The sequence below is a fragment of the Cyprinus carpio genome, chromosome A24 (genome assembly GCF_018340385.1).
Source record: "Cyprinus carpio isolate SPL01 chromosome A24, ASM1834038v1, whole genome shotgun sequence".
NCBI classification, from domain to species: domain Eukaryota; kingdom Metazoa; phylum Chordata; class Actinopteri; order Cypriniformes; family Cyprinidae; genus Cyprinus; species Cyprinus carpio.
Window position 1 is genome coordinate 15568636 of NC_056595.1, and position 15448 is coordinate 15584083.

The 15448-nt window shown below is 38.1% G+C and overlaps 1 protein-coding gene across 3 annotated transcripts; it reads right to left on the reverse strand.

Moving 5' to 3' along the window:
• Positions 1-225: 225 nt before the first annotated feature.
• Positions 226-14132, reverse strand: LOC109099630 (suppressor of tumorigenicity 14 protein homolog). Of its 3 annotated transcripts, XM_042714351.1 has the most exons (19): positions 13374-14132; positions 11779-11953; positions 10640-10767; positions 9375-9442; positions 7631-7821; positions 7429-7551; positions 6845-7064; positions 5943-6085; positions 5741-5838; positions 5454-5563; positions 5215-5348; positions 4424-4528; positions 4244-4342; positions 3722-3835; positions 3363-3482; positions 3057-3240; positions 2424-2695; positions 1812-1948; positions 226-1739 (listed from the first exon to the last, which is right to left on the reverse strand). In XM_042714351.1, exons 1-19 carry the CDS (start codon positions 13581-13583, stop codon positions 1572-1574), a joined length of 2799 nt encoding a protein of 932 aa, XP_042570285.1. In that variant the 5' UTR covers positions 13584-14132; the 3' UTR covers positions 226-1571. The 3 variants fall into 3 exon arrangements, with proteins under 3 accessions (XP_042570285.1, XP_042570287.1, XP_042570286.1); XM_042714353.1 differs by lacking the exons at positions 11779-11953; positions 13374-14132 and having other exon boundaries at positions 7631-7816; XM_042714352.1 differs by lacking the exons at positions 11779-11953; positions 13374-14132 and having other exon boundaries at positions 7631-7816; positions 9375-10765.
• Positions 14133-15448: the final 1316 nt, after the last annotated feature.

Genomic DNA, 15448 nt, shown 5'->3' on the forward strand with positions numbered 1-15448 from the left:
ATTATTGCTATAAATCCAACGTTGTCTGAAGTCATTCCACCTTTGCAATCCTTAAAAGAGGAGAGTAAATCCATGAGGGGAAGCAACTGAGGTTTCTTTCAGAGAGACTAGGAGTGGAAAAAGAGATACTAGAGAAGATTAATGGAAATTTTGGTCGTGCAGCTTGAACATCAACAATGCAAAATATAGTAATTAAATCAAAATAAATAGAAAAGTCAGTAATTAACAGAAAAGAATAGAGGAAATTTGAATTATTTCATTTATCTCAGTTATATTTCTTTGAAGTATAATCTTTGTCTCAGATGTTTCTCCTAAAATTCCTTATAAAAATGAGCACAAGAGAGAAAACTGATGTCATAAAAAAAAAAGTAAATTCATGTGGATAGTATAGCTCAGAATCTGATGAGAAATGGTTAAGAACATTAAAATCTCTCATTTTAAATCAATTTTAAAATTTGAGCACAGTTGTCACCACTGTCAAGATGAAACGTTTTCAAGATCTCTTGAAAATCTCAGGGGAAGGTGAGAATAATTCAGTATTTGTCTCAGAAGAAAAGGATCTTGAAAAAGAGAAAAATTTGAGAAACAATTGAGACTCATTTGTGAGTTTTCATACCTCTAAATACATATTACTTATATATAACAACGATTACATTCACATGAACTCAGAAAGAAACAAGTAAGAAACATTCAGGCATGAATTACACTTAATTGAAACATGCAAGTACATTAAAAAAAAAAAATTACAGAGTGGAAGTAATGTAGCACCTCTTTTTAATATAGCTCTATTTTTCATATACCTAATATAAAGTATCAACATTTGCTCAGTTTTGACATTTACATCTGGTTTTCAGGTATACAGATCATAATGTGTGCATAACTAAAGTACTGAGTAAGATGTAATGTCAAATCACGACCAGTAGAGAGAGTCTTAGGGGCTGCCACTGCTTTCTCCCAACAAAGGAGAAGCCAATAATCATTTGTGATAACAAAAACCCAATAAAAACATGCAAAACAGTAACAATAATGACTAAAATTCATGTTGGTCATAATTTCAGACATGCAATCAATTTCACAGCTGGAAATATTTGAAACGGACCATGAAGTGGAGGGTTTATATCATTCTTAAACGATGAAAATATCAAAATGATTCCATTAATAAATGAATAAATGAATGAAAACTAACATTTAGCCACTGTATGCAAATAACACAAATCTTACCAAGAGAACTCTTTCCACAGAAAAAAATCTCCTCAATCTCTACACTAGTAGTCCACTGTCGAGGCTTTATAGAGTACAGTTGGTTTGTAGGTGGTTCTTATGACTTTGGGGCATAAAGAAAATAACAGAGGGGAGTGACTCTGCTGGCAGACTGTGGGTAGAGGTTTCAAATGCTGAGCAACATGAATTGGTGGTAAATTGCTTCCGAGATCAATGTTCCGATGTGTTGATGCTTGCTATGTGCTTAGGCTATTGTCCTTGAGAGATGGGCCGGTGCACCTCGATCACATGTAACTGAGCGTGGGCCAATCACCCATTCTCTTGTGTAAATATATGCATGCGTGCGTAAGTCACACCTGGCCTTTCGTCTGCTGGTGAATCCAGTCTGTGAACTTTATGACACGTGTGTAAACTCCAGGCCGGTTCTGTCTGGCGCAGCCCTCACCCCAGCTCACAATGCCTGCTAGAAACCACCTCCGGCCACGTTCCAGACACACTAAAGGTCCCCCAGAGTCTCCCTGTGTGAACACAGATGTGAATATATGAACGGCGAACACTGACAAGCAGTGAACACAAAAGCACAAACTAACCTGACAAGCATCCACTCCTCCCTGAATGTTTCCGGCGCAAAGCATTCTGGGAGTGACCGCATCATCATACATTTTACTACAAGTGTTGTGACTGATAATGCTAACGGTGGCCTCTTGCAGCAATGTGGCCAGTTCACCTGAAATCAGGAGGTTTTAGTTTAAAACAGTGAATTTAATGGCATGAAATGGTGTTTGCAACAGTTTCCTTTTTTAATCTGACAAATTTCTAAAACACCTCTGCTGATATAAAAATACTTAAAATATGAAAATAAATTAATTTCTTATTAGTCAGACATGCATTTTATAATTATTTCAAAATATTTTTGCTCCCTAGCAAATATAAGTATATTTCTTGTAGTTTCCATTCACCACTTTAGAAGTCTACTCAGCTATTATGGGTAGCATATCTAATGTGCGACTTTGCCGTTTTGATGGGGATCCTGGGGATTTTTCAGTGGGTGTGGTCAAAGATGATTTCTTTAGAATTTGTTTTTCTCATATTTAGTCATCGTATGAATCATGTGTTTCAAGACAGTGTTGCTAATGTTGCCTTGCTTCAACTCAACAAGAAGTAATTGTTCGCTCTGAATGAGTTTCTACAATATGCCTTACCTTCTTCTGACAGAACCCCCCATCCAGTGACAAAGCAGCTGGTTCCGGAGGTGAAGGCGTGAGAGGGGGCAGGAACACAGACGGGCTGTACCAACTCATTGAAAAAGACAGGGGCGCTTAGTTCTAAAAGGGCGATGTCATAGTCGGAGGTGAATTGGTCATATTGCGAATGCAAGACAATGCGGCGGATTTGTCTGGTGGCTGCTGCATTGCTGACCGAGTTCATTACTCGCATGCCCATGTAGGCCCTCCATGATCGTGCATCAGAATACCTGCCAAAAAATGAGAAAACACTTTATACCTGGAGCATCACATATTTAGGAGTCCTAGTGACAACAGACTTAAATAAAATACAATTTTCTATCTGAATATATTTTAAAATGTCTTTTATTCCTGTGATGCCAAAGCTGAATTTTCAGCAGTCATTACTCCAGTCTTCAGTGTCACATGATCCTTTTCTTTTTAGGATTCTTTGATGAATAAAAAAGTTCAAAAGAGCAGCATTTATCTGAAATAGAAATCTTTACCATTACTTATTACAATTTAATGTGTCCTTGTTAAATAAAAATACTGATATCTAATACTGGCCCAAACCTTTTGAACAGTAGTTCATGTGCCTGAATAAAACCTCACTTGATTGCATCGGAGTCCTGAAAGCAGTGAGCTGCAGAGACGAGCCAGCGGCTGGCCACTAGAGATGCCCCGCAAACATGACCATAGCGTTCCATTTGGAGGCTGACCTGCCACGGCCATGAGCCTGCCTGGGCATCTGTTCCACCCACAATCTTTGCCCTCTTCCTGGGCCTTGTGCCACAACCTACATGCACAGCAAGACATTTGTAGGACTTGTTATGCAAGCAAATAATCTTGCCTGCATGAAACACGTAACCACCTATAATAATAAATTGAAATCATTTGTAATTCTATGAGAATGCTCACTACAGCGCAACTCATCTGAACCATCTTTGCAGTCTTTAATCCCGTCACACTCCGGGTTGATCTTACTCAAACACTTTCCACTGGCACATTTGAAGGAGGAAGGAGAGCATCCTTTTGAAACTGCAATGATAAGAGAGACAGAATATTCTGCACCACTGATAAAATTAAAGAACTAGAGGACATATGATCATTAGTGACATATGATCTTTGTGATTGTGTCATTGTTCATGTGTGTTTGTTATGAATGTGTTCATACTGAAATCCATGTGGCTTGATTGTCCAAATGTGTTTTTGGGCCAGTAAGCATGGAAAGATGACAAAACAGAGCGGAACTGTTAGATAAAGTGGGTTTTACTCACATGCTCTTGTGCAGTTGAGTTCATCGCTGCGGTCTTTGCAGTCCATAATCCCATCACACACTGAAGCTTTGGGGAGGCAGATTTTGTTTGAGCACATATGATAGCATTTGGCTCCTAAAAGGTGGGCAAAAAAAGACCTTGACAAGTTGTTGGTCACATGTCCCATTGCTTGGCGAAATTTCGCAGGCAAAATAGTAATTTCAATAGGAATTGAGGAGTTTCAAGTTAAAAGTTCCCCAAAAGTTAGTCAAGCAACTTTTGTGAGCAGTGCTTTATACATCTCTACGCTATTGACAATGAACCCATTCTTGCACATAAATTTTCACTAATGTGACCACACATATATTCACTACACACACAAAAAAACACCCCAAAACATACGCAGATCTTACCACAAACTCTCTCCACACGTCTGTAGCAATGAAAATAGATGTCTCTGAGTATCAGTGAATCCAGGAAGAGAGGAATTGTGCATGCTGAAGTATTTAATCTTCTTAAGGATTAATAAAAAGACATTCTTACCACAGTTATTCTCTTCACTGCTGTCACCACATGCGGTGTTACACTGGCTGTGTGGTCTGCACTGACCCATACAATAAACTTCTCCTGGTTTACACGTGTCTAATAACGGTAGAACAGTGTTAAATAAGACAACAATGCTTGGCTGAAAAGAATATATGGAAATCGAACTCATGCACTTACTGCATTTGGCCTCATCTCGTCCATCAGAACAGTCTTTTTCTCCATCACACACTTTCCTCAGAGGAATACACTTGCCATCTCCGCAGCGAAACTGCCTTGGACATGCTAATATGGGAGAATAAGCATGAGCATTGGTTACTGGAGTGTACATTTGTACAATTAGTTTATAATTCTTCATAAAATAATGCCATGATAGGTTAAGAATTCTTGGGCCTCAAACTCCATACAAAATGTAAGTAATTTTCTATTTTTATTTTTCATTAAATGGTTAGTTTAAGAGTCATATAACTTTCAGAAGTCATTTTTGTCATTCATACCCCGGTAATTTGGGTAACAAGGTTAAGCTTAAATGCAGTGCAGTAAAATGTGTGTATAAATTGACCTAATTAAATTAGATTATTTATTTGTCTTCCTACCACGTGGTAGAAACAGAAGTTACTTCTAATGTGCCTCAATTATAAGGAATTATAAGGATTTTATGAATGTATGTATTTATTTATTTATTTACTTATTTATTTTTGTGACAGGGGAAAACATGCGGTAACAGGGTTGCACACAAAATGTGGGACATAGCTAAATATTATGATTTTGTAATTAAAATAGATAATAATTAAACATTCTTCACTGCAATTAATTAACTTATCAGATTATCAAAATTATGCCATTTTTTAATGATTTTGTTAAAAAATTCACAAAACAAAAATTAAAACCCAAATAAAGTTACTTTAAAAAATAAAGAAAATAAAAAAAAACTTTCATATGCTTTTACTAGAAACCACATAAGGACTAACCACTTTCAGGAGAGAAGGCCCTGTAGATCAGGTAAAAACCTTTATGGGTCAAAGACTCATCCGAGTGAAAGTGCAGCAGGACGGGTGAAGAGTAAATCCTCTTTCTGCTGCTGTCCTCAATCGGGTTACAGAGTCTGTGGAAGTGTAAGAAAAACATACACATGCACACGAATATGCTTGCAGTTCAGCAAAAACACTTGATGTGATTCCATTGAATACGTGAATGACATGACACTCACTTGATGCCGCCTATTTCCAGCCAATCGTTTTCGCAGGTGCTTGAGGCGGGTGAATCCTGAATGTCTAGCATCAAAATGGTCACAGAGAGAAGGTATCCTGGCAACGGAGCCTAAAAGAGAAACCAGACTCTCAACGGGCGCACTCTTACACAAAAGCATCAGCCACTCTGCGCTCCTTGTCTCAAAGAGGAAGCATCCCAGCCCTGAATGGGATTCACAGTGCATGCATGCTAACACTGGGGAAGAGGCTCATGGGATACATGGAAAAGCCTTTAGCCTTAACTCACCCTGATTTTCCAGTTACAGTCAGCATTTGGAGGGTAGTAGGCGGGGTAGTAAGGTGACGTCACCGTGCCGTTCCACGCAGTGAGGAAACCACCACATTCTACAGAAAAAAAAAACAGTGACACGGAACCAAAGAATTTCTGATACCTGCGCAGAATAATGACTAAAATGACAGCGTCTCATGCTGACCACTAATTCACACACCGGTTTTGGGTATAGCCTGGAAATAAGCTTTGAAGATGGCTCCTTGCCTCTGACGACTGAAAGAAAATGTGACAAGCATGACGTTTCCAGAAGATGTCAGTTTCATTACAGGGGACGTTCCTGATATTGGCAGACCACACCATCTGAGAAGAAGAGAGATGTTAATTGAGGTTTAGGGAACTATACTATGACACTGACAGTATAAAAAAAAGTGCATTTATGGATAGAGTGGAGAGGATCACATCCTTTTGGAGAAAGAAAAGCACCATATGTTTATATTATTTGTATATTCAAATCTCATTTGTGATGGTATTTGATTTAAATCATGCCATATTCTGCTCACACGTCTGGCCATATTTGAATTTAATGAGATTTGAGCGCTACACCTGAGTGCTTCAGAAAAATTGTGTCCATTCCTTAACACTGATAATCATAAGAACTGTTTTTTGAGCATCGAATCAACATATAAGAATGATTTCTGAAGGATCATGTGACAAAATGTTATAATATTTCACATATTTTTTACTGTATTCTTGATCAAGTAAATGCAGCCTTAGCGAGCATACGAGACTTCTTTCAAAAACATTTTCAAAATATCACTGACCTCAAACTTTTGAACATTAGTGTAGTAATGAAGTCATACGGAACACTTTGATGGTGCTTTTTTTTGTTGTTGCCATTTTTAGAGCTTGACAGCTTCTGTTTCTATTATTAAAAAGGATGGAGATTCTACAAAATATCTTTCTTTGTGATCCAAGATAGACCATTTTTATTTTGTTTTGGTGAACCGACCCTCTGAGTATTATAATTAAATGAATAACTCCAAATTTAGGCCAGGAAACGTTTGCAACATGTATGCAAATGGACAAAAACGGATTCTCTCTAAGTGCTGTCCCACTCACCTGGCGATGATCTTGTTCTGAAGCGGCAGTAAGAAATCATAAGCAGACAGCTTGTTGGCAGAGCAGCTTCCTGGTGTCGCCCCTTGAAGTGTGAGAATGACAAGCCGCACAACGTGACCGGATGGCACCCGAAGCCTCCACTGGTAATACGGTTTCTTCGGACTGACAAGACTGAGTGTGCGATTGTTTCCATACTTAGCGTACAGGTCAAAAGACATGGCTGTTAGGCAGATGAGAGTAAGATATGATCAAAATGAGTGTATAAATCAAGAATACAACCAAAAAAATGATTGTAGAGGAGTTTTCATGACAGAATGATAGTATGATAGTGATAGTACACTGTAAAACCCGCCTGGTTGAAGGACTTGCATGCAGAGTTTACTCAGAGGATTAATGGGACATGGTTGCATTAGAATTGCCTTACCTACGCGTGGCTTACTTGTGTTTTTCTTCACTCACAGTATGATGTATCATGGAGGATACAGAAGAGCTTAGTTTAACCAACATTTGGCAACTCAAATGAGTCAGTGTTCATAAATCATGTGAGTAAACTCAACAGGCTTTACAGTGTATTATGGTTGTACCCTGCAGCCCCAACTGCCACTTGCCACTCTGTAAAGAGTTTGGGTTCTTTATTTTTTCCGCTTTGTCATCAGAATCTTCATCATCTTCATCCTCGGCATCACCACCGTCATCTGGATTCAAACCTACAGACACAGGAACATACGTTAAGATGTTTTCCTTACTTTGGAAAGGACAAAAACAGAGGGATGAAATGCTCTTAACCCAGCAGACGCAGTGTGTCCCCGTCCCTCTCCATGTAGTAGCGTTCCTCATTCCTGCTAAAAAGGACCTTGTTGGTTCCAGGTAGACGCCGTTGCAACCGTGACGGGTTCACTTTCCGGAGTTCCTCAGCAATAGCGGGAGGAGCAGAGAATTTACTCCAGTAGTACACACAAAGACCTTCCACTCCTTCACTGTCATCAGGACACATGACTTTTAACAAGATGCAAACAACTAAAACTGATTTAGTTTGAGTTCTTGGGCTTTAAATTTCAGGCATGTGCTACAAAAATGCATATTTGAAAAGGTGCCAAATGTATGACAGAATCAGACCAAAATGATGCTGGGTAAATGAATACTAAATTTTGTACAGTTGCAATGAGGCATCATACCTACACTGCTGTTAAAAGTTTGGTGTCCGTAAGATTTTTAAATGTTTTTGAAAGAAGTGTCTTATGGCATTTATTTGCATTTAGATGCAAAAATACAGTAAAAACTGTAATATTCTGAAACACAATATCTGCTTATATATTTAAATATATTTTTTATATATTTAAAATGTAATGTATTCTTGTGACGGCAAAGCTGAATTTTCAGCAGCCATTACTTCAGTCTTCAGTGTCACATTTAAAACAGAAACCTTTTGAAACATTATAAATGTATTTACTGCAACTTTTGATCAATTCAGTGCATCCTTGCTTAATAAATACTATTTTTTTTTTTTTATCTTCCTGATCCCAAATTTTGTACATGACAGCTTATTAGGTGCATATTTAAACAGGATCAGGTGGAACAATGCATGACCAAGTTATCCTAAAAAGGCCTTCATTCAAAGCTACAAGAAAAAACACACACTTAGTATTCTGCACATTTCATATAGCATTGAATGGCACAAGATGAGAGAATAAAGGCTATTGGTATGCTGTGCCAGCACTAACAGACTATGGAGAAACCAGTGCACTGAGTACAGCAGATGACCTCGAGTGACCACATTAGAGCAGGACTGGCATAAAAGAGAAGTAAATCACATTAGATTTGCTACTTGTACCACTGCTGAAACTGCCAGCAGACATAACATCTGCATGAGTGAACAACAGCTGTGACTATAAGACAAACTGCTGTGGTGAATGGACTGCAAGTTAATTTTTGTTTTTATGTTAAACTATAAAAGTAATGATTAAATGATAAATATTTCTGTTCATTGAAATAAATCTGAAATAAAAAAAAACATATATAAATTTCAGATAAACAAATTTTAGATAAAAAAGTCTGAAAATTGAAATGTTGCTGTGGCAATGTTATATACAGTATATATATGTGTGTGTGTGTGTGTGTGTGTGTGTGTGTGTGTGTATGTATATATCATCAAAAGGGAATAATAGAAAATCAATAACAAATAAAAAACTAATATATATATTTTTTTTATTTGTATAAAATAAATTTAAAAAACTGTTTTCTTTTTTAAATACCATGCATAAAATGTCCTTACTATCTGACAGATATCACTGCAATAGATGTCTAAGAAATCACAACTGTTTCTAACAGCCCTAACCTCTGCAAAAAAAATCTGACAGATATCACTGCAATTGATTTCTGATTATTCACAACTGTTTGTAATAGATGTATAATTTTTTAGAAATTTTTATAACGTTCCGCATGTTTGCTCAGAAATGGAAAGGATAAAAAAGGCTAATTATAATGTAGTTTATAAATATACTGTGATATTTGTGTTCATGTACGGACTCACCTAAATGCAATAATTCCTGAGTGCTGGTAATACGAACTCCATGGTGAAGAATCATACAACTCTGAGAACAGATCCGCGGTACATCAACCGAAAGGAAGTAAGGAGATGATAAAGACAACATAAAAAAAAAAAACAATTATCATGACAAACATCAGCCGCTATTCTATTTCCATTCTCAATCTATTTCTGAAAACCGTAAACAAACCACTGATAACATCTACCAAGGTCATGAAGTTTCCGCCCGGTATAAACAGTATTTTGAGATGTCTCAGTGACATCAGAGCTACGGAAGGCGTGACATCATTGAAGAAGGTGAGACATCAGTGCCCCAGGCGAGACCTGCAGCCTTGGCACAAAAGCGCTGTTCTTGTGCGATTGGCTTTGAGCAACAAGAGCTTTGGGCAACAACAGCACCATTGTCTGGGGCTCAATGTCATCTTGAAGTGTTGGATGGAAGGGGCGGGCAGTGGGTTTAGACTGAGTTTTATGAGCAAGGGTGCACACTTATCATAATCACATTCTCTCGCTATTAAACGGGATTACAGCCATAACACAGGTTACAATTAGGCTAATTAGAGCATCGCGCAAGATGAAAATCCACACTTGGCCAGTTTCCTCATTGGCTTCTATTAATCTTACGCCTAATGCAGACAGAAATGCCAACCATTCCCATGACACTGGCTTTTTTGGCCCAGTCTTTCCTGCGCTCTCTTTCGGTGCCCTAAATCCTTACTTTCTCTCTCTCTCCTGGCCTACTCTGTCCCCTGATCTACCTTTCTTTTCTCCGCTGGCTGCAGTCTCTCAGCAAAGAGGTACAGAGCATCTGATTGTGTGTGAGGAAGCTCACAGACAATGTTTTTATTGAAGGACTGCTCTTCCTCTCACTCAGCCTGCCTGGGCCCTGTCCCTCTCACAAACACTGTTCTTGTCCTCGGCCCTGAAAAGCCGCAGTCCTCTGGGAGTCGGTCTCACCGCACCACCTCACACCGAGCCGGGCTCCGGTTACAGCTGGCTTTACGTTTAAGAGGGCCACGGAGCGGCTGAAGACTCAGCATAGCCTGCTTTACATTTAAAAGGGTGACAATGAGGGACGAGCACACCACTGGACCTGCAGCTCTGGCGGACTTTATGTTACAAAGTGCCAGGGCCGAGCATCGTTCCTTGAGTGGTCTCTGGAGAGCGGCCGCATTCCGGAGAGATCACGGAGAAACCGGCTTTGTTGCAGAGGGCAGCACAGAGAGACTGTTATGTATGTTTATGCTTACGTAATGGCTTAGCGCCTGAGACTGGAGGTGGAACTGTGTAGACGACGGGTCTGCCAGGTCTGGAGAGAAGCTGAGGTTGGAGAACTCGATGCTTCCTCCAAGGTAAAACACTGAGAGCGATGGAGAGGCTGCGGGAACAGGAACACACATATGAAGAGATGATACATTCAGAGACAACACAGAACATTTTAAAATGCTTTAAAAAGTTTAAATATTGATTAACACAATGAGCAATAGTCCCAAAAGGTATCTGTACACTTAAAATGTAGGAATACAGTTGAATTATATAACAAAATATCAAATCATGTGACATTTATTTTAAGAAAGCACACATACTTTTCAAGCAAAAACGTTTGTAATGCTAAAATAATACATACACTACAGATATTTGGGGTCAATAAGTTATTAATAATATTAATAATTTTATTCACCAATGGTCCATTAAATGGATTACATTGATCAAAAATAACAATAAATAGATTTATAATGTTACAAAATATTTATATTTCAAATAAATGCTGTCTATTCATCAAAGGATTCAGGAAAAAAAATTATCAAAGATTTCACAAAAACATTAAGGAGCACAACTGTTTTCAACATTGATAACAGTAATAAGAAATCACCAAAATCAGCATAATAGAATGATTTTTAAGCCTCATGTGACACTAAAGACTGGATAATGGCTGCTGAAAAATCAGCATTGGCATCAGAGGAATAAATTACATTTTAAAATATGCCGCATTCTGGAGAGAATTTTATATTACAGTTGAAAACCGTTAATTTAATTTGTACTAATATTTCACAATATTACTGTTTTTACTGTATTTTTAATCAAATAAATGCAGCTTTGTTTAGCATAAGAGATTTCTTACAAAGCTATTAACAAATTTTACTGACCCCCAAATTTTAAACATTATTTAATCACATTATTTAACAATTATTGGAACACTAAATCCACTAAAATAAACTATGCATCTCAGTGTATTTGCATAGTAGCTTATCAAACAAAACAGGAACATTTCCATGCTCCACTTGAACAGTCTCCTTGGACAGCCAAGGATGAGAAGCTTGACTAGCTATATTGGAACATAACAGATCATAATCTCAGCATTCCTCTGCAGCAGAGGGTCTTAACTTACATGCAAGGAAATGGAGAGTCAGTGCAATGGCAGCCGAGAGAGGGAGGAGGGGGGAGGCTCTCAGCGCCCACTTACTCCATGCCCCACAATCCGCTCTCTTGCCCACGGGGCTCTTGATGTCAGACTCGCTGCTAGATGGACTTGACGCCTGGGTGGGTTTCGTCACAAAGTCCTCCTAAACACAAGTCAAGAAACTTTGCCTCAAAATCACTTGTTGAGACAGCACACTACTCTTTTTCATGATCACTATCACAACCTTTCTGTCACCCTACAACAACCTATGTGTCGTATTTAATTGGCTTCCTGCCGTATCATTCTAAACATCTTTTCATTAGGAGGAAGGGGTCGCAGAACTAGGATATCCTAGTGGGATTCCCCTGTGGAGTCACACAAAGCGTAATCTGAGGGTCTGCTTTCCCACGGCCCCTCTCAGCGGTGTCAGCACTCCATCTTTGACAAGCACATTCATGAGTCTATCAAGACCAACGTTTAGACACAGCCAACCCGGTGGTCAAACTAAAAGGTTTAAATTCATTATCACTTAAAATAGCTTTTGTAAGTTTGTATAAGAGAGAGTGGGGAGTGTTGTAACACGGGGGGAGTTGTAACACGTCGGTTTAACCAATTAGGAACTGAAAACTCTTGAAAATAAAGATTCCAAAAGGGGTTTTCACAGTGATTCCATTGAAGAACCAATTTTGGTTCCCCATAGAACTGTTCAGTGAACAGTTCTTTTTTCTTAGTGTGAAGAACATTGTTAAAATCAAAGGAAACTTCTTCCACTATAAAGAAGCTTTTGAAGAATGGAAACGGTCCATAGATGTTAAATGTTCTTCATGGAACCATAGATGCACATGACCCCCATGTGACAGAAGTTACAAGACAGGCAATTCTGAAAATGTATAATCTGAATCAGTATGTTCTTTTGATATGTAACATCCATGAAAGCTTTGCATCTATGTGTTTAAATAAAAAAAAATTTAAAAAACTAATATAATACAATCATGGCTGACCAGACGGTTTTAACACTTTCCATTGTAATTCTGTTGGATGGACCCACAAAGATTTGCACAGAATATAGATCTACATTTGCAGCAATTTTGTGTGACTAACTTACAATTAGATATGATTTGTGTATTTCTAATTTTTATTTCCATTTCCTTTAAGATAAAATGTGTCCTTAAAATGTGTAAAATGAGGTGGTGAAGAGAATTCCATTATTTTCATTTTATTTATTTTTTTCATTTTATTTTAATCATACTAAATAATATTATTCCCGTCTTTACCTGCTACAAATGAAAATACATTAATTAACACTATTCCCGTATTTATCTGCTTCAAATTAATATCCTTAATATGGAAATAACATATCAAAGTTTGAGACATAGCACTAAAAACAGATATACATACATAGGCTACGTTTGAACAATGTTTTCCTCACATAATATAATTATATTTTTTATAAGTACGAATAAATACATTTAATCAATTATAATTAAAACGAGCCCAAAAGTGCTCAAAAGCATCATGACAGTATTGAATTCGCTCTAGTCGCGGCGCCTGTGCGCGCGCGGTGCTGATGGAGGGTTTCCTACCTGTGCAGGTGCACCGGCGGGGGCGCAGGCTCCTAAACCAGAGACGCTGTAAACTGCGCAGCTTCTGTTTTGGGGAAAAGTCCTCATGGCCCGCTCTCTTATGGCTCCGATGCAGCGATACAGAACAATACCTCGGGCAGACAAATCAGCCCGCAAACGTAGTGCGATCCCGGAGAAACCCGACCTGAGCGGGTCTGGCGCTGCTAGCATTCACTCTCCGTGCCCCTCCGTGAACAGGTGCTGCACGGCACCCAGCATGCACCGCGGCACAAAGGGAGCACTATGAGCAGCTACAATCCACATAGCCATCCGTGCGACAGAAATTGTGGGCAAACTTCTCCCGTGGTGTGCGTGTGCCATGGGCCACAATGGGCAGTCTGATGTTACATGATTAGAGCGTCATTAAATTAATCGCGGAGAAGAATGCATCATTACAGCGGTCCGTCAACTGGGGATGAAAAACATCAGCGCATAGCTAAAAAAAGTCGGTGTGGATGAAATATATTCCCTGTTGTTTCCCCCGTGTCTCACGTTACGAGCCACCGAGGCGTGCAGCCTGAGAACAAAGTGGACCCAATATAGCCTACCCCCGTGTGCCGCACACTGCAGTGATGACTAACGAGTCCTCGGCCAAACTGGGACATTTTCCTTGATGTAGATGGGGGTACTTTTATTTTAAGATCTCAAAACTGTAACTATGTTCAAATATATCTGAGAAATATAGGCCTATTTTTATATATATAAAAATTATGCTCGTGCATATAATGTGCATTTTTATAAAATGACTCCGAAAGTAGCTCAGAAACCCCTAGTGGTTGTATTAACTATTTTGAATCGGACGATGGCGCCAATGAGCTATACCGATTTACCCTGAAAGACCGCGGCTTACGGGTAGACGTAAAATTGCCCTGGTGCCGCAGCCCACGTTGCCATGGACAACGGTGAAAAGTCCAGTTTAGCAGTAATTATACAATATATTTTAACCCACCTAAAGCTGCCACAACTGACCAATCTAAGATAAGTATTCCCGAAATTCGTGTAATGAAACAATTAGTGCTGTCGAACGATTAATCGCGATTAATCGCATCCAAATAAAAGTTTTTGTTTTTGTTTTTTTTGTATTTTGTGTGTTTTTATATTTATATATATATATATATAAGTACACACACATGCATGTATATATTTAAGAAAAAATATGTTTTGTTTATATATAAAATATTTATATTTATACTTATATATAATATAAATTATATATGAATATATTTACATGTAAATATTTTTAAATATATACATGGTTGTGTATTTATATATAAATAATAAATATACACAGTACACATGCATATATAAACAAAAACGATTAAACGCGATTAATCGTTTGACAGCACAAGAAACTATTAATATTATTTAATAATTAGTTTGTTCATTTTATATAATAACATATGATAACATTTTAGTATTAACCATGCAGGGGAAAAAAGCTAAAACCATCCTAAGATTGTTGGTTGGTGTTAGTTGGTTTAAGTTGGAAGTAGCTGGTTTTAGCTGGTCTCCCAACCTGGGTGCGTTTCCCAAAAGCATTGTTAGCTAACTATGGTGGTAAGTTCCATCAAACTCAGAACTTGTGACCATAGTTGCTTTTGGGAAACGTACCCCTGGCTAAGATGGTCAAGCTGGCTTCCCAGCCTCACCAGCAAAAAAAAAGTGGTCTTAAAACTCCTCTAAAACCAGCTTTGACCAAGTTGTAACACCGTCTAAAACCAGCCTTGACTGGTTTCTGCTGTTTGCTCGTTTTTTCAGTACTATATGCCATTTCTTATATATAATAGTTTAGATAGTTTAAAAAGGTTTAATATATATAAACTATATCATATAAAAAATAACTTTTTGGTCTTTTATTTGGAAGGAATTATTGCTGAAAAAAGACTACAAGAAGACTACATAAGACAAATGTAATATAATGGTGTCACATGATTGACAGACACATGTATTTGCTGTGGAACAGTTTTTGAGATGACAATGGCTTGTTTTGAGTGTGTGAATACGTAATTCATTGTAAGGTGGATTTATTGACTGTT

Coding starts and splice junctions, on each gene's coding strand:
- LOC109099630 (XM_042714351.1), bottom strand. CDS start 13,583: ATGCTAGCAGCGCCAGACCCGCTCAGGTCGGGTTTCTCCGGGATCGCA. Junction 7,552..7,630: donor GGACACACTGCGTCTGCTGG/GTTAAGAGCATT, acceptor CTGTGTCTGTAG/GTTTGAATCCAGATGACGGT. Junction 5,564..5,740: donor ACTGTAACTGGAAAATCAGG/GTGAGTTAAGGC, acceptor TTTCTCTTTTAG/GCTCCGTTGCCAGGATACCT.